The 27876-nt window shown below is 36.8% G+C and overlaps 1 protein-coding gene across 5 annotated transcripts in view; it reads right to left on the reverse strand.

Moving 5' to 3' along the window:
- LOC133530757 (nuclear factor 1 B-type) overlaps nt 1–27876 on the reverse strand; it is a 94916-nt gene that overhangs the window by 15054 nt on the left and 51986 nt on the right. For 3 of the 5 annotated variants that reach the window (XR_009801372.1, XM_061868815.1, XM_061868816.1), the window contains exons 2-6: nt 7847–8002; nt 6876–7067; nt 5934–6141; nt 4058–4126; nt 485–580 (exon numbers count right to left, since the gene is read on the reverse strand). Coding sequence is in view for 4 of the 5 variants with exons in the window: in XM_061868815.1 (XP_061724799.1) it covers nt 485–580; nt 4058–4126; nt 5934–6141; nt 6876–7067; nt 7847–8002 (721 nt within the window). In the remaining variant the exon portion in view is untranslated. The remainder of the gene's footprint in view (nt 1–484; nt 581–4057; nt 4127–5933; nt 6142–6875; nt 7068–7846; nt 8003–27876) is intronic. The other 2 variants (XM_061868818.1, XM_061868817.1) reach the window with 2 other exon arrangements.

A 27876-nucleotide genomic window follows, 5' to 3' on the forward strand; every position in this document is an offset into this window, starting at 1 on the left:
TGAGTATCTTCATACAAGTAAACATAGTTGTTTAGTAATTCTGAAGATGTAACTATCAGTTTTAAACAGAGATTCGGCTTCCTAGCTCACTGCATACAAATTCCAACTCTCAGAAAAAGCAAAAGAAAGCGAATAAAGCATGTAGAGTGTGTTGTGAATGCTCTTGAAGTGTAAGCACTTAGCAAAACCATTTATAAATGACCCATTGTGAAACAAAATTAATCATTTAGTAGATATAAAAGGACTGAAAGATTATATTTAAATCTAAGACCTTTCGCCCCTTTGTAAGGATTACTTAAACAATTACTCGTAATTTTAGAATTGTCTCGATGAGTATTAGATGCCTGTGGTACGAAAAGTACAGACAGCGACAAAAGCTTGTACCAAAAATGATTTTTTTGCCTAAAACTTATTAAGAATATTAGTAGAAATCTTCAGAAGAATTCTTTCTCTTATATCTATGTAATAGAGTAGTAAAGATTACCTTTGGACAGCTTCCAGAGTTCCTTCGACGAGAAGACGCCGGTCGCTAGAATAATATCGTTGCAAATTACTCCGTTGTACGGATTGTGGCTATAGCCTGAAAGTTCCCAGATACATTCAGTACGCGTGACATTTCTGTAAACTAGGGGGTCATTTCAGCAACTAATATGTCGAGACTTGTCAAATATCAGGCTGATTATGGAGCTACTGCTCATTTTACTGGGGTAGTAGATCTCCTGTATCTACACATGTCTTTTAAATCTTTAAACAAAAAATTATGGAAGTGTGTAGAAATATGTTATACTAACAAAAAATAAATCGGTTCAGAAATTTCGGAGCTATGAAGTAACAAATATAAAAGAAAAAAAAAAACATTCTAAGAAACTCCTCCTTTTGAAATCCTGAAGTCGGATAAAAATAAATTTAGAAGTGAAAAACATCGGTTAATACTAAAATGTTTAAGTACTGTAGAAAGTATTAAACACTGAACGTGGTAACGTTCTATTTGAATGTAAATATAACAACAATGTTACTTACATCAAAATTGTGTAATTGATTTGCAAGATGGACAAATACCAAAATGTGTAAATAATTAATAAGAATTAAAAAATGAACAAAATTTATAGTTTTTTTCTCTAAAATCCGAGATAAAACATGGACCACTTCATATTGCTGAAATGAACCAACAACTAGAAACTAAACAGTTCAAGGATCCATACAACTGTATGAACGCTAGAACCGAATCTATGTATATCTAATACTATATCCAATGGTCTATAGTAATTTTCCATACAAATACAGGGGGCATATTTACAGAAAGCCACATATACATTCCTCTGGATGAGACATCGCATACCAAAAATATCAAGTCTATTTATAATAAGAGATGTGACTGATATTTCAAGACAGATAAGTCATAGAAGCCAAAGAACAAAAAGGTCGTAACCATTGTATTTAGTGATATATTTATAATCTTTCTTTTCAGTGCATCTTTAATAGTATTTACATTCTAGATATAATATAAAAAGCATACTGCCTTGAATCGTAATGTCATGTCATTAAAGGTTAAATTAGACAAATCTGCGCGTCATCGTGGATGACACGAACTATAGCTACATATAATGTCGTTGAAACAGCTGACATTTTTGGCTGCATCGACTCATCGTCAATTATCATTTAAAACTGAAAAACGTCAATGCTTTTCTGTAACTAAAATGAAGTATACGTTAGAAAAGCATCGGCACATACGGAGATAAAAAGAGTGAAAGAGAAAGAACACCGACTACATGTACAAATAACAACAAACGAGCATGATCAAATCAATACTAGTGAGCGAAAATTCATGAAATAATTTCTAAATACGAGATAGAATCAGTCCCTATAGAAATGTATTGTCGACAAAAAGCATTATGAATTGTTCTTAGTAATATAGGTAGTAGTAGATAATCTTGAACGTTAAAGAAATATCTTCCAGATAACCTTTTAAAATGAAAACAGTATAAGGTATACAAGAAATCATAGAAATTAGTCGATTATCAGTCAGTGCAAACAAAACTGCGTAAATGAACAATTTTTCAATAAAATCAAATCATGATTTAAACCTTCGCTCACAGTAAAGATTTAAAGACAAAAATACGTCCAAATCAGAAAATAATTTTGAAACCAAAAAGCATGAAAGGTGTGAGAGCAAGCCAATGCGGGATTAAGATTTAAAAATCCACAAATTACTAGAGAAAATTAAAGAAAATTTGAAAGACACTGTGCAACACCAATCATGGGTTATGTTGTTTCTTTAGAAGTAAACGTTATGGTCAGTGTACTTTTTTTTTTTTTTAATACAAACAGAATTTGTGACAACGTATATCAAAACCTATACCAGTGTACCAGTAATATTAATAATTTTACATTTAAGGTCTATGTGGGGGAGGCCTAAGGGTAGACCTTCTATAAGCTCTTTTATCGCTTTTAAATCTTGCGCATCAGTGTCTGACCGACAAATGTATACAATTACGAAAGTCCTTGCTCTATGCAAGGCTCGGAATCTTTTAAAAATAGACTAAAAAACTTTCATAAGATCGCGAACATGTTAAGAACTTTATTATTACCTATGTAAACCGGTTTATTCGACGAACCCGGCCGGCCAGGTGGTGTACCGAGTAAACAAAGACACCGACCTAGGAAGAAACCGGTTTTTATCGTTCTAAACCGGTTAATCTAACAAGAACTTTATGAAAATATTCTCCTAAAAAATAACGGTTTTACGAACGAAATTAAAAGGTTTTGCGTTGAGTACATGATAACGGTTTGGAAATTTAAACGGTTTCCGATGATGGTATTCCCTGCCATGAATTTTATATGGCAGTCTTCTCCACATTGACCTTACTCCGTAATAAAAAAAAACTGTTTGAGTGGACTGAACCAGTTTTGGTATGGTTTATGTTATTTTATTCTTTTGTTTCATAATCCTTATTCTAAATTGTGATTTTTTGTAATAGAACTGAGCATCATCATTATATTTTTAAGATTTGATATTTTACTGTTTTGAAAAAACTAGACACGTCGAGTTTTATGCGAAGGAATCGGTGATAGTTTTGACAACCATCAGTGCATTGTATCTGGGAATATTACGCGAAACTCTGCGTAGGGGGCGCCACTACCACGATCCATCACATCCTGAGGGTCTACCGCGAAACAAGAACATCGAAATTTCATTATCTAACATCTCTATCACTCTTGCGTAGTCGAGCGAGGCGGATAATTAAATTTCGATTTTCGCGTTTTCCGGCAGGCCATTTGTAAGCAAACCGTCTTGATGCATCAATGTCATATTTTATTATCTTATTAAAAAACAGTACAAACACAGCAGTAATTTTGCCATAAATTTGATAATATTTTTTATCAGTTTTATTTATAAGGACTTCTGTCACTTTGCCTTTTGGGATATTATCGTTTAGTTTTAAATAGTAGTGATTATTAGACCCCCCGCTGCGTTCATTTGGTTTCAGAAATTGTAACATCTAATTATAAAAGCTATTTTAAAACTAAACAACTTTGTGTCATCGGTGACTGACTTAAGCTACAACGAGTTTAGACTTTCAATCTTGTAGTATTCTTGTGAATGCACTTGCTATATGACGAGTTACCAAATGAATTTCAGTACCAAACTTTACGTCAGATTTAAATCTTGAAGAAATATATTTGATGTAAAATCATAATTAGTGTGTGATTCAGATTTAGTTAAGGCATTTCGTTTCCTTCTATTAGATATATTTTCACATATCATAGTTATCATTTATGAGTATAACATTTCAAATCTCTATTCGTCCTGTCTAACGAATCAAAAAAAATTGATGCGACTTTCTTTCAATTTTTTTAGATAGATTTTATTACGTCGTTGTCAAGGTTTATCAATTTACTATTAATCCTATGGTAACTTTCAAACTATGGTTTAGATATTTTACAATCATTTTTTTCATAATTTATTCTCTTTTTTACAGGCATTTATGTCGAAATTCGTAAACCGACCACCATGATAAAGAAACAACACACCGCACACCGACAGCGCCGGCGTTACCTTTGCTCTTGGCGTCGTGTTCGTTCTCTTTCTCCCTCGGGTTGGGTGAGAGAGAGCCACTTAGGATATCTGAAACACATTAGCTGTTAAAGGATATGATGAACTTATTTTATGATCAAAGGTCACCAAGCTATGACCCGTAAGCTAAATCTTAAGGCCCGTCCAGACGAGATCATCAAATCGACCAATTCGTCCAGGAAAAAAATTGTTTATTGTCCACACGTACACAATTTAATCACTAATTTTAGATTTACAGTGACATTCGAGAGCTCGAAATTAAAAAATGCCCCCAAACCCGCATAATAGTTAGAATGGCATTGTTTCGTCCGTATCTCCATTTGATATATGATATGATATGATATGATATTTATTGGTAAATATTTACATTTACAAGTCCTTCTATATACAATTATCTTGTGATAGATTTTACATTGTTTTACTTACTATACTCATGTATTAATAACTTTCGACTCGTATAGCATTAAAAAATATTACAATACAATACAACGAGATATTATTATACTCCTATATAGTTTAGTAGGTACACGATTGAGCCAAAGATCGGTCAAAGTCTTAAAACCAAATCAAGTGCGCTATTTTTTGATTGGATCAGACAGTTAGATCAGATTGAGCGAAAATTATCTCATCTGGACTGGACTTAAGAAATCCAAAGGCGTACAATCCGGCCCTGAAAAACCAAGATGAAGATCAAAAAGCTATGGCCATCTGGACAAAATGTTTAGAAACTCGCGGTCCAATAGTAATTTGATAATGATGCATAAATTAATATCAGAGCATCTTATACCTCTTTATTTTCATGCCTCTAGCTCCAGCACATTTAACAACAAAAATTGTTAAGCAGATGAAGGAAACGCTAGCTCTCGATTTATTGCAACTCCAATAACAATGCTTTCAAAAACGAATGCAATTCAATGCAATGTTATGCTTAAAACAAAATCCAGTTAAAAATTATCTATTAATTTCAGTGCCAGAAATGGTTCGGCCAATTTCAGAATTTAGGATTTCTGCGGTCTATAGTCAAAACCGGGTGGTTGTGGTGGCTCATATGGTCATAATAATTAGACCACGGAAGTTTAGGACCAGCAAACAGAATGGCCGAAATAATGTGACAAAATGCTAAAATATCTGCATTTGACTCTCATGAAAGGTGTAAAAGCTTTTCAAATAATTTAACTACTTTTGTAGACTGATAAAAGATTATTGCTGTTAATCACTTTTGATGGTGTATGACAAACATTTAAATAGTTGCATACGAATTGTTAGTACACGGTCAAAAGGGTAATAAAAGGTACACCTAGTACTCGCTATTAGATATATCTGAACGGCCAAGGTGTTCTAAATTAACATGCACTTTAACATCTGTAAAATAAAAGTTTTGATCAGATATTTATGAACACCTTAGCTGCCCATGTATGTGATGGCCACTTGTGAGTGACATAAGCAATTTTACATTTGTAGGTACACAGAGAGTCGGCAGTTTAGTAAACTATTTGTCTATACTACACTATTTCAGGACTGAACGCTTTAACTATGAGACCAACTGAAACCCCGAAAAATATTATCTATTATGTAATTATGATAGGGCCTCATTTTTTTGCGATTCTTAGGTTCTGTACCCATGACCTATTAATCATTTCGTAGTTTAAATGGTAGGTTAAACAAGCATCCTGTCCGCCTCTCCATGCACCATGCGGATCAGTGGCGATCGACCTGAGCTCAGCGGGGCATGCAGCGTTGCGTTAAGCGTCACTGAAGTCAATCACATATATTTGTTTAACATAGACGCGCGCTGGACACCCCACTGCCGCTGGCCACCATGCTAGCTATCTACAAGTTAGATAAGTGAGCGAAAGACCTGGCAGACCGTCGCTCCCATTACCATAGCTGTTGATGAAGTTGGCCAGGTACAGGTCTAGCTCCCTCACGGACACGTTGATGTGGTATGGGTTGACGCAGAGGCCGGGCTGTGCGCATTCAGGGTGCTTCTCGAGACGTTCACCGTCTGTACTCTCGAGGGGTATCGCTTTGAATAGTATTACCATTACTAGGTCTAGGCGCCACACCTGGAAAATAAAATTGGGTGTTTAAGGATTTGTTGTGATTTTTTGGGACTTTACTCTCTGTGTGACACTTAGTTCTGACATTGAAGTTATGTCTATGTCTAAATTATGTTTTATAATTATTGGACCGTCGTCGTTGCATACTAAATCCACGCCACCATAAAGCCGTGACTGCAAATTAGAAATTCGATATCTCAGATAGAGTTAAACCAGGACAAGTTTGCAACGATTTTGATAGCACACCTAGTGCAAGTGTTATTTTAAACGTCAACGTTCAAACGTCAAACGTTCTATGAAATTATAACGTATAAGTAACACTTGCACTTCGTGTGCTATCAAAATCATTGCAGACTTATATTGGTCTAACTCTATCTGTCAAAATTTTACTGATAACATGTGAGTATACGTATAATTATGTAACTATATCTATCTCATCTTAAATATCAGCCTACCTCATCTTGGCCTTCTGAATTTGGTTTGAGAGCACACACACGGCTGGCGTTATCCCGGTGATACTCAGGACGAATATCTTCTTCTTCTATTTTTATAGTTATATACAAACATATATCTGTCTTACCTTATCAGCCTGTCTCAAGCATTTTATCCTCCTCATCTTGACCTTCTGAATTCGATTTGAGAGCACACATATGGCCGGCCTTGACCCGGAGATACTCAGGACGAATATCTTCCAACATTGTCTATTTCTATAGTTATATATAAACATATATCTGTCTCACCTTATCAGCCTGTCTCAAGCAGTCTATCCTCCTCATCTTGCCCTTCTGATCTGGGTTGGAGAGCACACACACAGCCGGCCTTTTCCCTGTGATGCTCAGGACGAAATCCTCCCGGCAATCCTGTGTGATGTCCTTTCTCAACTTTCCTAACAGCCGCGACGCCCATTTTTGTTTTACTTCTGCCTTTTCGTTCTGGAATATCCGTTAAAATGGTTAAATTTAATTTCAAATTGTCTACTATTGCCGGAGAGTAGTCAAAGAAATATAATTTCGCCTCGTACTCGTAAAGTACTGTTTTTCGCCATATGTTGTATCTATACAGTCAACATCGACACTAGCGAATGGAATAATGCTCCAAAATCTGCTATCCTAGATTCCGACTCCAAATAGATATATCAATTTAATTCGTGTCAAGTACAGTAACAAGATTTAATTTGTGACCCGATTCGTACCTTATCACGGTGACAATAGTATGAAGGCTCTAGCGACTCTCATGTTGTTTAACACTGTGACAAGATTCGAAATGGGTCACAAATTAAATATTTTGGCTGTGTCTGTCACAGTCTAATTGTTCTGCATACACTTATATATTTTAATTAAGCTATTTATTAGATAATGGTAGACTTTTGACACGTAATCTGATCCGTTACTTTTGATGCTGGCAGTTCATACATTCAACCCCGTTAATAGGGAATATTACGCAAAACTCTGCTTAGGGGGCGCCACTGCGACAATCCATCACAGCTGACATCTGAGTTGAGGGTCTACCGCGAAACAAGAAAATCGAGGTTAGATAACCTATCGGTACCAGTGCTGCACTCTGGCGGCAGAACATTGCAGTAATACTCCCTATTTCAGTGGTAAAAGCAGGCAATATATACATATTTTACTAGTTTACGCATCGTAGCATGATATAGATACCGTTATCTTTTCTATTAAATCACCATTTGTAAATAAACATTGAAAATTACCTGTAATTCATACTTTGTATGCCGCTCCTCTTCAAGACTCATCCGTTTTTCGTGTTTCTTATAATATTTCCGCTTCGCCGCTTGCAGATTGAACCATGTGTACGAAAAGGACTTTACGAAGGGCATCAGGGCCTCTATGAACGGATGGAACTCGTCCTGTGAACATTCCAATAACCAGAAACTTATTAGAACTAAAATACAAACAGATATTCAATGTCAGATCCCGATATTTATTTCTTTTAAAATCTTGATAACGACAAATTCATCCGCTAACGAAAACATACGATTCTAGGCCTGTGAAAACAACCTTTAAAATTTTGACGTATTTGTCTTTTCATAATTAAAATCATTAATATATCAAAGAAAATGGTATCTACAATTTTGTTGCCAGGAGGGTGTTTTTATGACAGGATCTTAGAAACGGTGCTTTTTGTTTTGTATTAGACCCGTATATGATATAACGGTAAAATTATCAATAATATAAACACAAAAGAATATTTTACAATCTTCCGTTACAGGGACTTGAACCCGACTTTTTTTTGACTGGCGCCCAACGTGGTACTATATTTTGGCGACGAGAACTCTTCCACAAAACTTCTCAAGTTTTTACAAGCAGTTAGCTGTAAAATATTGCTGCTTTCAGGAAACTTGAAGACAATGGACCGTAGATCAAATGCAATTCTTATAGGAATAGTTAATCCAAACTTCGTTAGTTTATAACTTAAATAGCTGTGGAATGGAAACATTCGTTAATTATGGCATACAAACATTTTTCTAAACGAGTACGAAAGGATCGACATTATTAACATAGTATATGTGAGTGTTTTGATGATATATTATTATAATATATGCTCAAAACATCATACAAAGTAAACATAGGCTTTTTAAAATGGAAGACAAAAAGCTGCAAGGCGAACGTCGTATTCTATATTTTTTTTAAATTGGTTTGGTTTAGGTATATAATATATAAACACACATATGGGTACATTAATATAATTGCGTTATCTATGTTCGAGCCGATAAGAAATATGTTTAGTTTGTTGTTCAAATCACCCCAAAGATATATAGTATTTTTTGATTGTATTTTTATTAAATACTTAGGTAAAAATATCGTTATTTACGGGTTGGGAACTTAATTATCAGAATGGAAATTGTACAACAAATTCGTTTAAAACCAAAATATTAATTGCTTATCATAAAAAAGAGAAAAAATGTACTGAAGTACAATGCTCTAGAGCAGAAAGCAAACGTATCATTGCACACTTTTTAGAACAACAACGCCCCACTTTAAGAGCATGAAAAATGAAAAATCCTTTTAATTTTTCACCTGCAGGCTTAGCCATAGAAAAATAAGCTCAGAGGCTTAGCACAGCGCCGTGACAGTATCTAGACCTAGTATTGATTAGAGAGGGACGGATTTATATATCTCGCGTGCGAGGTACTGTCACGGGGCTCCTGTGTGACGCCTACTGACCGAATACGTCAGTCCTATACAGTACCTTTATAGGTAAACTGGATTGATAAGCAACAGGTGACCCATGATAGGTGTTGCTATATAAGCTGACATTATCATAACTTACGGGCTTTTGAAAGCTTTTATCAATAGACTAGCTATGAATTTATGGATACAGATTAACGGCCCGATTTGAAGAATGAGATACGATAACGATAAGATCTGGTTTAGACAAGTAGTCATTTAGATATCCTTTGCATGTCGTATAATTGACAGAAGCAGCTCGTCACCAATGTCACTTTGACGTTAGAAATATCGTAGATAGACCTTACTGGGATCACATCGGAATCGAAATAACGTAAATTATGACATGTCGTTTAGTTATCGATCTTTTAAAGACCTTAAACGTGTCTTAATCATTCTTCGAATCGGGTCGTAAAGCATATTAAGTTTTTGATAATTGACTGCAGAATCTGATAGCAATGGTAAAGGAGTTCAACTAAGACAACATTGATTAGGCAAAGTTTTCAAAACATGAAACAATAAGTTCCTGTCATCCACGATGACGCACAGATTTGTGAACAGGTTCGATAATATATATCATTTTTTATTTTTTTCAAAATGGCAGAGACATAATTTATTTAGTTTTGAGATATGCCCGTGAGGTCTACAGCTCACAGAGCCCATAGATCTTTGGGATCTTAGTTCATAGGAACTAAGATCCCAAAGGTACGTAGGAAGATATTGCAAAATGCCAGTTGAAAAAATTATATTGACATGATTTGAAACAACTCATGAAATTTCTACCACATACTATTTCCTATTTTTACCCCACACACATTAGTCACATATATACCGCACTCGATTAAACTTAACGACAAATCGTAAACGCAAGCACCACAGTTAGGTAAATCCTAAATTCCTCACATAATAAACATGAGGCATTTGCATACATTACGTTATGATTCAAACCGTCACAATACATCGGCGCATGCGTCGAATACGCAATTAATTGTATGTTGATATGACACATGTATTTGTATGTTGGAAATGGGGTCAGGGATTTATACTTAAGGGGAGGGTTTACGAAGAAGGAAATAAGTTTACCAGGCAAACAAATACGTTAAATTAAGAACCTATCCATCTTAGGCCCTGTCTTCAATTTCAATCAGGTGTGACTAGAGCCAATCGTCAAACAGTTTTTTAATAAAAAAATAAAAAAAATTGTACGGAACCCTCTTTGGGTGAATCACACTTGGCCGTTTATTTTTTTAATTCACTGCTCTAAACTTACATTTTTACGTACCACTTAAGGCCCTCAAGGGTTAATAATAGATCATTATTAGTCCATATGTTCACTATTCACATTGTACACACCACAACCTTAAGCTAGTGAATGAATAAACACAATTCATTTCCCCCGTTTAAGGACTTGAAAGAAAATCAATGCGACGTATTTGCAAACCATAAAAAACGAGGTCAGTGACCTTCGTCCATTGTTAAAGGTTCAACGACCCAGTCTTGTAAGATTTTCTTAAGTCCTGCTTTTTGCTTAACGGTACCTATTTAAAAGATTATTTATTCAGCATTCATTTTGTATGTCAAACATCTTTCGATTGTTTATAAAATTATTCTGTATAAGTAGTGTGATACAATGCATAAAATATTGTTTGCCATGTTTACTGATATTTTTATAATCGTAGCTAACTATTTACAATAAGTACAATTTTAATGATTTATGTAAATATAATGGGCAAGATTTAAATATCAAAATTAAAATAGGGAATAGCGTATCCTTAGCCATTATGGATATTAAAGCTGCCTTTACACTGAGACGAGCGGGAATCAACCAATAGGATTGGTTGTAATCCACGTCTCTTCTTCGCGGGTAACTAAATTCCATATTCTTAGTAAATTATGAGCGGGAAGTGACATCTATGTCACTCCCAAGTCAAACTTAAGAGGGAAGAATAGCTTTTCGAATTTAACGAACATTCTATTTCGGGAGAAAACGGTTTCCACTAACTATAAATCTTGACCAAAACACTTTGATTTTGATGTAGATCGCTTCAGCATAATATATTCTAGGTTTATAGGTGTCGCTTTTTTGAAAAAAAAAAAAACACTTGTTATGCAATTTAAAAAAAAAGTAATACCTATTAACCTAGTTTTCATTGTGAATAACATACTAAAAAATCATGCAAAATGGAAAATATTTCGAAGTGGAAAAACGTTTTCTCTTTTTGTATCAGCATTAAGACTGTGTATATCACGTGATATACTTCCCTCTTAATGAAAAAACGGATGTACCGGACCGCGACGTTGGTCCGGTCAGCATATCTCTTTCTCGCTCTCACTTATAACTGCGTTCTTAACAGACGTACGACGGACTACCTTCGGCACGATCGAACAGGCCTCAGACCAGACCAGACCCGCCGGTCCGGTACGCTTGTCTGTTACAGCTTTCACATTAGACGAGCTTGAAGTAAAGACAAAATTAGAGATATTCTTAGAAAGTCCAACATATGAAAAAAAAAAACAACGGGTTGCACCCCGGGACTGCCGGCAGAAGTGAAAACTTGAATATTAACGTTGTGCATTTTTCATTTTTTGGAGAAATTGAGTAGCAGTTTTATAAAAAGAGATAATTCTCTATTATACCTACTTAAATAAATTTGATTGTGGAAGATATTATGAAATGCGAATTTTAGTGTTAATATATAACATATACAGAGTATTTCATGAGACGTGAGCCTACACAATCAGTAAATGTTAATGAATCGTTCACCATCATTTTAAGTAAAACAATCACGCTTCTTTTCTGTTAGATATATAACTCTTTGGTAAGGAAATATTTGAGTATCTACAATCATGAACACCCAACAACACAAAGATACAATACAACACAATTAACAAAGATTACACCACTTTAACCGTTATAACAGCACTTTGATTATGAAGAAAATAAAATGTTACACTTGAATAAGATACGATTTTTCAAAACTAACCAGGCTTCGATGACATTCAATTTGCACGTCACCATGATGTCACGTGTCCGTCTTACGAATTTTCAATCTGACGATCACGTGACCTGACACGAGCCGCGCCGCTAAAGAATTTTTCACTGCAAAAACACTCGATAGGTTTTTTATCGACACAACAATACCGGCGTGCACATGCGTGTCCATACAATGAGCTGAAGCTCTGCTGTGTACGCAACTGGTACCTATGTTTCATCTACAAAGATGTTTGATGATTTGTTGACGACACCAAAAGATATCTGATTATTTGATGAATCAAGAATGACCTTCTACACGACTCACAACACTACCTTTAACGACCCACCGTCACAATAAACTAAGAACCGGCCAACAGAGAACAGTCAAAACATTCAGTTGGCGAACGCCTCAGACAGTTGGCAGGACCCCGTGTGACGTCACGGATTCTCCTGGCACTCGGTGAACTCGTGAACCGGCCAATAATAGCGTTTTGGCAATATTTTTGGGGTTTCCCTGTTTAGTATGCGGCACTTGAGATCGATGAACGATAAGATTTAAAAAAAATTGTGACAGATTGACTTTTTTTATACTACGTCGGTGGCAAACAAGCATACAGCCCGCCTGATGTACGCCTGCAACTCCAGAGGAGTTACATACGCGTTACCGACCCTAACACTCCGCACCCTCGTTGACCTTACCGGCAGGAACACAACACTATGAGTAGGGTCTAGTGTTATGTGGCTGCGGTTTTCTGTAAGGTAGAGGTACTTCCCCAATTGGGCTCTGCTCTAGATCTGGAATGACATCCGCTGTGTTGTGCGCTACCACACTAAGCAAGATGACATTCACAATGCCCATACCTCTCTTTTGGACGTAGTTTAAGGACTTACCCGGGTCCAGTGACTGTCCTTGGTATCTTTAAGAATCAAATAGTTTTCAAAACCTATGAGATGAATTATTTTATACATAATAATAATAAATAACCCAAGGAGTCTGAAATAGATTGCTTTCTTTACCTCAATTTAATGATTTGTTAAGCTTTTTGAAATATGCTACTTTTATTTTGAAATAAAGAGCATATATTAATATCGGTAGTTCACCGGTATTGTATTAAAAAAAAATTAATACCACGTCGGTGGCAAACAAGCATACGGCCCGCCTGATGGTAAGCAGTCACCGTAGCCTATGGACGCCTGCAACTCCAGATGTGTTACATGCGCGTTGCCGACTCTAAAATTAAATGGCGTATTAAACAGCGCTTTCTTCTATCGTCCAGTGTCGTATGTTGAATTCCTTTGAGCATATTAAACATCGAGACGATACATCTGTGGAATGACTTGTAGTGCGGAAAAATCGAAGGCACAAGGCGCGGTAGTCACCAATGAGTTGGTCAGACTTAGGCAAAAATCGAAGGCACAAGGCGCGGTAGTCACCAATGAGTTGGTCAGACTTAGGCAAAAATGCACTCATCGGAGACAATGGACTGCTCCACGAATGTACAAGAAGGGCTACAGTACGTAAAGAATGGAAACGGATTGTGAAGCTTTCCACCGTACCTGATATGACGACCACGACCATTCTGACAACAGAGTAACGACAAAGAAGAACAAGAATTAATATTGAATTTAATAGTGCCCTACCCTGTATATCAATTTATTGTATGTACATCTACCCTGTATTTTCAATATAGAAGCCATGGAAAATTATAAATGTATAATAAAAACACTGACTGAGATACCCTATTTAATACCCCTCCCCAAATAAGTAGCTTAAGAGGAAATAAAATTTGCTGAAAAACCTGTAAATTATTTTGATTTATTAAACTGATAACTTTAGTTAATATCAATGAATCTGTATTAAAAGCGACGCTATAAACGTTTATTAAGAGCTTTTGGTAAAAATAAGTTTGACTATCGATAAACTAAAATTGGAATTCAAAATGACACATGAAACATTCAAAACAAAATTATTTCAACTTCCAACCAAGCACACACACAGTTTGCAGTCAATAACGGTTGGATAAACATCTTCTCAATATTGATCACAAATTGGTGTTATGTCATAGTTTATATAAAACTGAAAGAAACTCCACTGCTTTGTATATTAAAAATGAATCATGAACTGGTAAAAATCTCCGGCATATTCTCCGAACACAGCGTTACTACGTAGCGTCGTGGTATCGCTCCGCCTCACGGCACGGCGGCGGCGCACCGGGGACCTTGTATGGGGCAAACCGCCTAGTCTGCGCCCACGACGCAGCACGGGCCCGGTCGAGGCGGTTTACCTACACCACGACATAAAACTTCGCGGAGCGGTGCCACGCGGGTTCTGCGCCTGACGTTGTTTCGCCAAGAATAAAAAAAACTTTACACCAAGACGTTGCCGACCCTTATGGTATACCCTAACGTAAACCCGTAATATATTTACTGTTTTGACAGTGATGAAAAAAACTTCATTCCTTGCCCTAGATTAGGTTAGGGGGAAAATTACGGATATTTCATCCCTTTAAATTTTCAGAATAGGGCGTCCTCCCATCTTAAAGGCCCTCTAGTGTTGCAGGTGTGAGCGATAGCAATTGCTTGTCATCATCTGCGCGTTAGCCTCATATATCATTAAAAAATATATAACTACTTCTTGCACATTTTTAGACTATGGAAACAAAATCATTCGTTTATTTATTATTTTTCGGAGACCAGCAGCTGTTAATAATGTATATAGGTTTCATAAATGTAATACAAAAAGCCAACTAGATTCTCACTAGTAAAAATATTATGATCCTATACTTATATAGTATATTTGTTAAAAGACTCATAAAACTGAATTCTAGACAATACCTGTTCAACAACAATGGATCAATTGTAAAATATAAGATAAAATCTACATAGTTAATTTAAAAAGTCCGCTATATCTTCAAGTTTATTTGTCAATAACCTGAACGTAAACGATATTAAAATACCTTGATATTGCAATGACCTTCCTAACTCAATTTGCGAAATAAAAATAAATTCCCAAAGCACTCCAGACGCGGCAAATGCAAAATGGAGTCGTAAAAATATCAGAAAACGCGATACGGTGCGAATATTTGGCAATAGAGCGGTTTTCAGTTCAAACAAAAATGTTATTTCGGAACTTGAAAAGAAAATTAGGGTTTATTTTTAAGAGTAAGTGGATTTTTCGAAAATGTATTGAGATAGGATTATTTCGGTGTATGTTAATACCAAAGGGTAAACGCAAAATTTCAAAGTGTACTCTAACTGTGGTGAAAGCAGTCATGCATTTTAAATATCGTAGGATTTTAAACATTTAAACCCACAGTTTACCTACATATAATCAGTCAGGCAGGAATTATGACACCTTTGTTACTGGGTGCTTTACTAACCGCCGGCTCAGTAATTTTTTTTAACGATAAATACCTTAAGCTGATCTTAACCTCTATGTATTTTTTTCCTATAGTAGCTTTATGATAATTCTGTGGGTAAAAGTAATACCTAAGTAGTTTATTTATCTTATTCAGATATCTAACTTTTTTATACTACGTCGGTGGAAAACAAGCATACGGCCAGCCTGATGTTAAGCAGTTTCCGTAGCCTATGTACACCTGCAACTCCAGAGTTACATGCGCTTTGCCGACCCTAACACTCCGCACCCTCGTTGAGCTCTGGCAACCTTACTCACTAGCAGGAACAGAACACTATGAGTAAGGTCTAGTGTTATTTGACTGCCGTTTTCTGTAAGGTAGAGTACTTCCCCAGTTGGGCTCTGCTCTAGATCTGGAATGACATCCTCTGTGCTGTGCCCTACCACACAAAATGAGATGACATTCACAATGCCCATAGCTCTCTTTTGGACGTAGTTTAAGGACATACCCGGGTCGAACGGGTTTAGTATATTTGATTGAATATGTTCATCAAGTCTAAAATTATTTCAACTACGTAATGTATTATCACGAAAGACAAAATACCATCACAACAAAACAAGTGAATATTTGGCAAAAGAGAACAGCTGAATAGTAATAGTTGGCACAACTGCCGGAACGGTGATATCACTCGATCGCTTATCGAGTACGAGTACATCTATCTGTCCTATAGGTTATGATTGTTTATTCGCCTACATTGTATTTCAATGTAGGTAATGAAACAAAGGGACATACAAGGCTTATATTGTAGTACTTGCCTATTATACATAATTGCAACTTGAGAAAATGGCAAACATTTTGTACGAGATATATGATCTCCGATCTAACGTTTCTGGTCTTTCATTGATCAACTCCGGACGAGTTACATGCACGTTGCCGATCCTAACACTCCGTTTTTTGAAAGGTGGCGATACTTCCCCAGTTGGGCTCTGCTCTAGATCTGGAATGACATCCGCTGTGCTGTGTCCTACCACACAAAACGAGATAACATTTAAAGTGCCCATACCTCTCTATTGGAAATAGTTTAAGGACATATCCGGGTCCAATTGAAGTTTGAAAGCACATTAAAATGTAATAACTTGATAGTAATTCTAATGAATGCAAAATGCATTAATAGAAAACGAGAATTCTTTATGTTTAAATAATACTTCAAATTCAGATCAACAATCTTTGGGAAAATAAAAAAGCTATGATTGCAAATATTTGTGCGTTCCGCGAACCATTTTTAAACAGTCCGTTATGTGAGTTTATAGTTTATTTGCGCCATAAATATTTTTGGAATATTTTGAGAAACCATAGACTATTGTGATTAAACCTTTGGCGGCCCATTTGTTTCAGTAAGAAACTTGTGTTTTTTTTCATACTTGTGGATCATACGTAACTTCATTAATCCAAGGAATTCCCAGTGAAGCAAGTGCAAGTGTGTTGTCAAGTTATATTTGCACAACCATTTTACATGCATATTTTTTTCTGTAGAACAAAACAAAGCATTGACTGACACTGAAAATCATCCAGGAAAACATTGAAAAAATATGATCACTTGATCACGTTCTATCTGATGCGTTCCAATTATAAATCTACGCAGCACGCATCACTTGTTGCGCCACGCTTCAAGATGGCGGATTTTTTCACGGCATTTCCTCGTTACCGTGTTTTTGGCCACAGCCCCGGTGACGCGGCGCCCCAGTTAGGCTCGCCAACCGATGCCAGGGCCAAGTCCAGTTGGGCATCCCCGATGAACCAGAGCCAATATCTATAAAATAAATTTGACCGCGAAAAAAAATAATGAAGTAAACGTCATAGATTTCCCGCCAAAATTGCGGGTTGAACGCACTGGAGTGTTTTGGCATGTGCGCTCTTGGAACTTGTCCTAATAGTTTGATTTGATAAGGGAACATAGTAATAGTATATATGTTTGTAAACAAAGTTTGTTCGGTTCTACCTTTGAGTTTGATTACGGAGTTGATGTTTTAATGCCCGTAGTTTTAATGAGTTTACATTTGCACATTTGTGTCTTGTGTTTGTTCATCAAACTATTTTCATTGATGATTTTACGTAAAGACTTTAGAATTTCGATTAAGTTCACGTTACCGGCTATTTCCGCTTATGATGTCCAAAGTTTATCTTTTAACTATTGTTGTAAATGCACAAATTCGAGCTGCTAACAAGTTTTGAGTAGATATAGAGGGTTGTTCCCACTTGGTAGGATATTAAAAATATCACTAGGCATCAACTACTACTACATTAATTATAAGATTAAACGCGGCCTAGCAAACATGTCTCGAAAATTTTGGCGTTAAAGATATTTTCTTTCAAAATATACGCAGAACAGTATCTAACACAAGTGTTGTCAGATTGTCAACTTGGAAAGCATTTTTTTTTCATTAGAGATTACGAGCCACAAATACCTTTGGCTTCTCTTCTTCTTTTTGGATACCGGTCTGGCGTAGTGGGTAGTGACCCTGCATATGAAGCCAGGGGGTTTGAATCCCGGTAAGGGCATTTATTTGTGTGATGAGCACAGATATTTGTTCCTGAGTCATGGGTGTTTTCTATGTATTTAAGTATTTGTATATTATATATATCGTTGCCTGAGTACCCACAACGCAAGCCTTGTTGAGCTTACCGTGGGACTTAGACAATTAGTGTAAGAATGGCCTTATCATATTGATTTATTCTCTTAATATTATAAAAACATCTTTATAGCATGCACAACCCATCAAACACGCATAACGTACTTTATAATTTCAGTCCGCATAATGCACCAACGCGCCACGCGCCGTTTTGGCGCATCACCAGCATGCGTTAACGCATCGCACGTACTTCTACAATAAATCCATCGGTTACCGGAATGCAAAGGCCGGGCCGTTCGTTCTCATTGCATGTGCAGGCGCAAGGGATTCGGGCTTGTGGCAAAACTAGTTTACATGGAGTTGAAATGTAGTAACCATCCGTAATTCGAGGTAACTCAAAATTATACCTTTACAAAGAACTGAAGTAGGACATCTATTCAAAATTGTTTTTTGGGTAACATCTAATGCATGAATGTCAAGCCCTCGCCAGGCAGAGAATGGAACTCATTGGTGAATTTATTTGACATCATCATCTGTTATTAAGCTCAAATTAGATCGCTGATCGCTCTTGAGTAGATAAAACATCCCATTTGGTAATGATGTACGAAGTGAGAAAGGAGGAGGAAGGTGTTGGATAATTCTGCGCTTCTTAGGCTGATAACCTTGAAAAAGCAATGCTCATCGAGGGCCAGTGGAGGGGCCATCGCAAGAAAGGAGGGGTATTCACCCACTGGATCAATGTTCAATGCAAGATTATATAGCTTAAGCAAGAGAAACCGTATGAGAAATGTCCTCGTACGCAAGTATTTTTAAGTTGATTTTATTTAAGCGTTACCTACTTTTGTTTTTAGTATTATGATACAATTCAGTTTATAATATCATTAATTTTCTCTATTTATATTCCCTACAAGTGTTTATCATACCCCACCTAACCTTATCGGTCGAGTCTTAGCCTCCAAATTGACCCATGGTAGCTAAGCGATTGTAACAATGATATGCGCGTACGCAAGAAGAATATGCGCGGATATTTAGAATTTCCAAAGATGGAAAAGTCCGGGTGCGCCCTGTCAACTTTCTAGGAACTTGATAGATGGGGTACGTGTGCTGTGAAAATCATTGTTTTCATACAATACATACATATTTCAACTGACGGCCCGATTCGAAGAATGATTAAGACACGTTTAAGATCTTTAAAAGATCGATAACTAAACGACATGTCAAAATTGAAGTTTATTTCAATTATATTTTTAACGTCAAAGTGACATTGGTTGCCCGAATCGAGCTGCTTCTGTCAATTATACGACATACAAACGATATCTAAATGAGAACTTACCTAAACCAGAACTTATCGTTATCTTATCTTCAACATATCCTATTCTTCGAATCGGGCCGGGAGATAAAAACAACCGTTTAGAAAAATAGACCAAGGTACCTTTCAAAGCTTAGAACTAAATGAAAAGTGTAAAATTCACTGTTTCGGGCGAGAGTCGAATACGCGACTCTGGATCACTTGTTAGTCCATCATCCATCTCGTTTTTTTTTACAAAGTCAATATATTCTTTATTCAAATAGGCCTAGCAACAAGCACTTTTAAATCGTCAAATTTTACAAATATCATCTTAATCTAAATATCAGAGCAATTTATTGATGCAGTTACTTCATAGAAAAAATTTAAAAAGCTAATTTGAAAACGAAAAAGCCGGCCAAGAGCATGTCGGGTTACGACCAAGAGTATGCTCAGTGTAGGTTTCCATAGTTACGCGTACGTCAAAATAGACTTTTTGCAAAAACTCAATAACGGCTAAACCGATCAGGTTCGCTATAGTTTCCCTTGGAAGTCTTTACTAAGCTTTACTTTCACGATTTTTTCATATTTTTTGGACCCATGGTTCAAAAGTTAGAGCGGAACACATTTTTTTTTCTGTTAGAGTATTTATTTCCGAAAATATTACATTTATCAAAAAATGGTCCGTGAAGACCCATATTCGTTTTGAAAGACCAGAGACAGCCCACACACACTACAGGGTTGAAGCGAAAAAAAAATCATACCCTATTTTCGTGTAGGGGAGTCACCAAAAAAAACAATTTTATAGTTTTCATTGACGACTTTACTAACGGAGCACTAACTATGGACAAGGCGAAACTATAAGGGTTCCTAGTTGACTACGGAACCCAAAAAAACTACATTCTGAAGACTTCAATCGGGGAGAATAATTTGGAAGTAAAAGGTAACCGTCACGAACAAACCGACAGAACGTTTGATAGCTGTTTCGTAGTAGTCGTAAAGTCGTCCAAACACCAGAAACATGTCCGCAATTCTGGACTTTATGCCATTGTAATAAGACAACAAATGCATGCATATTTTTGACGTGAGTTCACCCAGTTTCGCAACTGTTTTTTCAGTCGACCGTTTGACGTGTGTAGCTTTTGTGATTTTGACTTTCGAGGATTACCGCGATTTCCGAGGGTGATTCAAATTTCTTGATAAAAAGACAGGAGAGACATCATTTTCAAAGCCATTATAAGAGATACAAACTCTTACCTATGTTAACGGCACCAAACATAAGACATTTAACAGAAAATTATGTAATTTTTTTTACCGCTTTAAGGTGCGACCAGACCGCAGCTTAAAAAACGGTCACGATACGGAATCGCAGTGACGCATCGTATGCGTACCGTTTTTGATGCATGCTCTCCACACCGCTGCTTAAAAAACGGTGACGGTACGGAATCGCAGTGACGTGCTTCATGCGAATCTTTTTTGTTCGCAAATCTTTGCGTCTTTTACGTCACCGGTGTGGTGTCTGCCATAAGATCTCCGTGTAATATTTTTTGCGATTTTTACGCAGATCAATTTACGGTGCGTCAGCGTATTTTAAGCAGCGGTGTGGGGAGTATGAGTCAAAAACGGTACGCATACGATGCGTCACTGCGATTCCGTATCGTGACCGTTTTTTAAGCTGCGGTCTGGTCGCACCTTTATGCGTTAAAAGCTGAATATCCTATTCATCTTTTATGTTTTCTTTAAAGCTACTGCAATTGGCCTCAATATTATTGACAAACTAAAGGTATGGTTTTTTGCTCCAGTCATGCGATGCATGATTTTGTCAAATCGAAATAAATGAACCTTGGAAGAAGTTAGGAGAGCTGTTGCTGGTGACCATCAAGTAGTGTCAGAAAACGAAGCAAACTATTAAGCATTATCTCTTAGAGTTCGCTTTCTCGAAAATCAAAATCCCTTTGGGAGCTACGATGTAGCAGGCAGACAGACAGACATTGGTATCAAACATATAGCACTCCTCTTTTTTGCATCAGGGGTTAAAATGATTACCAAAACCGCCTAAATGCTTATAAATTATTTAAATTAAACAATTTGTACATTTTCGGGTAGTTGTAACATTTATTGGTTACCCAATGAAATACAAAACCGCCTGGATCCGTCAATAAACGACCTCACTTTAACCTACATTATTTGATCATGTAATGTTTTTATCTACCCTCAACTGGCTTAAGGAGCCTTTTTTTTACTTTTATTATAATACCCAAAGATACAGAGTACGCCTAATCTCGATCGCCGTTCGCCATCGAATCAATCACGGGCCGCCATATTTTAGCAGCGCGTATTTATACCGTACGGCCAGCTGAACGCTGCGATAGAAAATAGTTTCAAGAACAAAGGGCGCGGTCGGTGCGGTAGCGATTCAGAGACAAGCGATTTTTATAAACGACCATGAGCGTAGCCAGGTACAGGCAGGGGAGTTACAGGTACAGGCAGCCCCAATGAACCCAAATTTTACATACAATGTATGCCCCTCTCCTCGCCTCCGGAGATATCAACTTGCCCCCCCCCCCCCCCCCCTCAGTTCATTGACTGGCTACGCCCTTGTAAACGACAGCGGATATCACTGTTCCAGACAAAGTACGATTTATTGACCACATACGTGGTAATAGAATTTCAACTTTAGCATTCCGATATAAAGTTCAAATTAGGTTGCACTTTCGGGAAGTGTGATTTGTCTTCTGAAGATGTATTAATTGGAATATATTTGTTTTTTTTTAGGAAAACCTTGTAGATTGGTGCGGTCTGAAAAAGGGTTACAAGAAATGTGTACATTTGTGTGTATTTTTTTCTTAATGATCTTATTTGAAGGGTTTCAGAAATTCCGTTACATACATTATTTTATAGATAACGGCAACCTACGTTAGTAGTACATATTATCGCCTGTCACCATGCCTGTCACGTTCTAACAAGTATGTAAAGTGCGAAAGGACAGGTGATAAAATGCAACCATGCTACCACCGCTTTCCAACAATACCACCAAACACACATTAGAAAGGATGTCACCAAACGGTCGCAATCAACACTCACTGTGGAAAGCATCTAAATCCACTGACAAATCACAATCACACTGTCCTCCTATAAAAACTGGTAGCTCCTGGGCAAGAACTGACCAAGAAAAGGCCGAAGCCTTCGCATCACACTTATCGGAAGTATTTCAACCAAATCGTGTCGAAAATTCCAATGACGAAAGTGAACTGGATAAAATACTAAACCAAGATCTACAACTATGCTTACCTATAAGGCCGACGTCGCCAAGAGAGATTTCAAGGATGATCCGAATTTTGGAAACTAAAAAGGCACCAGGCTATGACTTAATCACACCTAAGATTCTTAAAGAACTGCCTAGGAAAACCATTACTTTCCTCGCCTGCTTGTTTAATGCAATCTTTAGAATAGGATGTTTTCCTGGATCATGGAAAGTTTCGCAGATCATAATGATCCATAAAGTGGGCAAGCCGGCGCATGAAACTGGGTCATATCGTCCCATCAGCTTGACTCCTGTGCTGTCCAAGTTGTGGGAGAGAATATTTTTGGTTCGACTAAAATCTCATATAGATGACTGTGGAGTTATACCCTCGCACCAATTTGGTTTTAGAAAGTCACATTCCACAACTGAACAAGTACATCGGGTGCACGATACTATACGCCAATGTTTTGAACACAAACTGTACTGCTCTGCGGCATTCTTGGATGTACAACAAGCATTTGATCGTGTCTGGCACAAGGGACTATTGTGCAAGATTAAAGAGAAACTGCCTCATTCGCTATTTCACATCCTAGCCTCTTACCTATCTGACAGAATTTTCCAAGTGAAGCACGGTGATGCCAGATCAAAATTTTATAATATAGAAGCAGGTGTGCCACAGGGCTCAGTGATTGGACCTACTCTCTACAACATATTCACAAATGACCTGCCTACCTCTGAGCAGGTGACTGTTGCTCCTTATGCAGATGACATAGCTTACCTCTCCTGCCACAAATCTCCTGAAATAGCTAGTATGCAGCTACAGCTTGTACTGGACAATACTCATAACTGGTTAACACAATGGCGCGTAAGAGCTAGTGCTCACAAGTCAAACCACATCACCTTTAGCCTAAGAAGAGGAGATTGCCCTCCAGTCAAACTTGGAAATGATGTCCTGCCACATTGCGAGTGTATCAAGTACCTAGGATTTCATCTAGATAGGCGCCTTACATGGAAAACTCACATAAAACACAAACGGAATGAAATTATATTAAAATACAAAAATCTTCATTGGCTATTGGGACGAAACTCTACCCTCTCAGTGGATAATAAATTACTCCTATACAACGCAATCATTAAGCCTATCTGGACATATGGGATCCAGCTATGGGGAACTGCTAGTGATAGTAACATAATGTGTCTTCAAAGAGCACAGAACGCCATTCTTCGAGTGATTGCCAACGCACCGTGGTTCACCCGAAACGATGAAATACACGATTATCTCAATATGACCACCATAAAGGAAGAGATCAAAAAATTCACAAACAATTATATTGAGCGCCTAGCAAGCCACCCTAACCCACTAGCTTCAAAATTACTGGATAAGACTAAAACTGTACATAGACTTAAAAGGAAGCACATTGTGCAAAATTAATGTTTGGTTAAATGAGACGATGGTCTCCAAAACCCCAATGTCAATTCCTTCATACATCAAAACTGATTATAGTCGTTACCGACTGATGGCAGTTCCAAACAGAAAAGAAAAAAAAAAAAAAAAATGCTACCACCGCTGGTTATAATAACTTTTTTCTATGTTAGACGATCTTTTGTGAAATTATTAGTATTCAATTTGATCTGCATAATAATTCAATAGTAATATAGAATAATATTAACATCAATAAATTGTTCTGATAATTAGCTTAAGATAATATTTAAAACTTAGTCAGTAGTACATAAGTGCTTGTTGCTAGGCCTACATGAATAAAGTATATTTGAACTGAGCTGCACACCGCCCGCATGACGCCGATGGCAATCGCTAAAACTGGCGCCTTACTCGCTGCAGCGGCCTCGAGCTTACATCTAACTAATCGAAGAACTTCCTCTAATGCAATTCTAGTTCTGGTCCCGAAGATCACTCAAACATACATGATGCAGTTATCTTACTAATTCAAAGTATAAATAAATATACGCTAAATATATTTAGTTTTTTTGTCTCTAACGTTTCAAGGTTAGAACAGGGAAGCAATTATTTCCGAAAGTCTTTCCTTAAAAGTCTTGTTATATATATTTTTAAACTGTCTCGATTTTATGAACCTAGTATGGCGGTCATAGGTAAAAAAATAACGGATTGCACTCCAGGAGTGCCGGCAGAAGAGAAAACTTGTATATTAACGTTGTTAATTTTTTATATTTTGGAATGGTTAGGGAATAATTTTGCACGAGTTGCTTTAATTATCAGTGTAAAAGTGCTATCACTTATATGGTAACATACAATATTCATTTATTGCGCTATCGTACACAAACATGACAATTTATATCACATTAAAAATTGAACACTTCAGAACTATTACATTTATTTAATTGTAATAGTTTTTCGATCAGATCACGTGTCCGTCTTACGAATTTTCAATTTGTCGAATCTGTCGGTCACGTGACCTGTCGCGAGTTTAACATTTTTTCCCCGTCACAAAAAGTGCTCAGCGCCGCTAAAGAGGTTTTCACTTCAAAAACTTGTAAGTACACGTTTTGAACAGTATTTTTTTTATAACATCATCTGGATGCAACACGAGTTCGGTAACGGCGGTATAAGATGGTCGCGTTTTTATCGCCTGTCACCATGCCTGTCACAGTCTAACAAGTATGTTAGTGCAAAAGTGACGCATGATACGACAAGCGATAAAAAAAACAACGGGTTCCACTTCGGGAGTGCCGGCAGAAGTGAAAACTTGAATATTAACCTTGTGCATTTTTTTTATTTTGGAATGGTTAGGGAATAATTTTGCACGAATTGCTTTAATCATCCGAGTAAAAGTACTATCATTTATGTGGTAAAATACAATATCCATTGCAAGCGCCCTGCGCCACCTAAACGAAACAGCAGGCGCAGGCATACATTTTCGCCGCGCGGTAGAAAGAGAGGGTGATACTTCCTCTTCTACGCCGCGCCGGCGGTCTACTGGCTTCAATGACATTGTAACAGTTTTTCGATTAGGTCACGTGTCCGTCTTACGAATTTTCAATCTGTCGAATCTGTCGGTCACGTGACCTGTCGCGAGTCTAACATTTTTCCCCATCACAAAAGTGCACAGCGCCGCTAAAGAAGTTTTCACTTCAAAAACGCGACTATGGTTCCACCACAAATGATAGAGGAGAAACGATGACTACCTACACGTATTAAAAAAAATATTTAAGCTCTTCTATTGACAACGGACCGCTTAAGCGTTAAATGTACTTGCTATAAAGAGAGCTATAAATATTTTTATCACCGCCGTAACTCATCAAAACAACAGGTGTGGTTCTCCGTGATATATCCACCAATACGGATGCACTGAGCTCCCAAGATAACGTGACGTATACAAAGTTGCACGTAACGTGGAAGCTTATTCTGGTGGCTTTAATGAAGTTGTAGTAAGATCTGCGGTCGAAGCACGGTTCCATTATCGTCACTATGCCTGTCACTTTCGCACTTACATATTTGTTAGAACGTGACAGCAGAGGTTTTATGGAAGGCTTTATCCACTTGATAAAATAACCGTCACGTTTTAGAACCACGCCATATAAAGTAAGTAAGTAAATATTCTTTATTGCACCAACAATTATACCTACCTACCTATGATTATCTTGCTGTCACATCATCAAATGATAAAATTATAATTGAAAAAATTACTGCCTTGGGTGAGACTTGAACTCACGGTCTCTCGATAGTAGCATAGTTCGCAGACTATTCTGCTTGGTAAAAATTAATTCAAAAGATGTTAAAAACCATTATATACTACAGTAGCCGGAAAATTACTAATTAATTAATAAATTAAATTACTATTTAAAATTAATTTTTAATTTAATTTATTAATTATTAAATTACTGTGGGACTTAGTCAATTTGTGTAATAATGTCCTATAATATTTATTTATTTATTATTATTGTTAATAAGGGATTGGCGGCTGAGTAGTTATAGTCGGCGAATCGCAACGAGTTCGTATAAAAATACGAGGCAGGCAATATAGGCTGGGTCCTCCATGCACGTTAGCCTTAATAATAAATTCAATTTAATGTAAAAAAAAAATATTTTTATTTATTTAATGTAATTTATATGATCAATTTATTATTTTTAAAATTTTAGTAGCTGTAATTTTATTTTATTTAATTATTTTAATTAATTTTATTTTAAACTGTTGTACATTTGATTTTTTAATAGTTTTTCTCGAGAAAAATGCGCGCAAATATGACCTAATAACTATAAGACATCAACCTTAAATCTAAAGCGCTATTGGACTGAAGACTTTTGATGCAATTTTCACGACCTGTCTGGCCTAGTGGGTAGTGACCCTGCCTATGAAGCCGATGCTCCCGAATCCAAATCTTGGTAAGGCCATTTATTTGTTTACTGAGCACGAATATTTGTTCCTGAGTCATGAGTGTTTTCTATGTATTTAAATATTTTTATATCGCATTACATCGTTGTTTAAGTTATCCACAACACAAGCCTTATTGAGCTTATTGTGGGACTTAGTCAATTTATGTAATAATGCCCTAAAATATGTATTTATTTATCTGCATAATCTCGTACGTACATCTAACCATCATATCATCATTAACTTTAATATTTAGTATCCTTGCTTCTAATCCTCAAATCCCTTCCACACTCAGCATTCAGAATCCGCCTCATTATTATAATGGCGCTTGTTCACGTATTAGTCGGTTACGTGTACATACATACATACATACAAACAAACAAACATCCGGGAGCGCGTGCAAGTTCACAACGGTATCTCAGGACTCCGGTATGTTGATGAAGTTTGAGCTAGAATTTAGGCTACGTGTTGCCTATTCCTAGTGCTTTCATGGAATAAAAAAAAGTTATTAGGTTTATTAGGTAATCGACATATGATAATACCCGAATAATATGAACCCACGGATGATAATAAATCCAATACATACTGTCTGGAAGCGCTGGTGGCCTAGCGGTAAGAGCGTGGGACTTGCAATCCGGAGGTCGCGGGTTCAAACCCTGGCTCGTACCAATGAGTTTTTCGGAATTTATGTACGAAATATCATTTGATATTT

The sequence above is a fragment of the Cydia pomonella genome, chromosome 23, assembly GCF_033807575.1.
Source record: "Cydia pomonella isolate Wapato2018A chromosome 23, ilCydPomo1, whole genome shotgun sequence".
Taxonomy (NCBI): domain Eukaryota; kingdom Metazoa; phylum Arthropoda; class Insecta; order Lepidoptera; family Tortricidae; genus Cydia; species Cydia pomonella.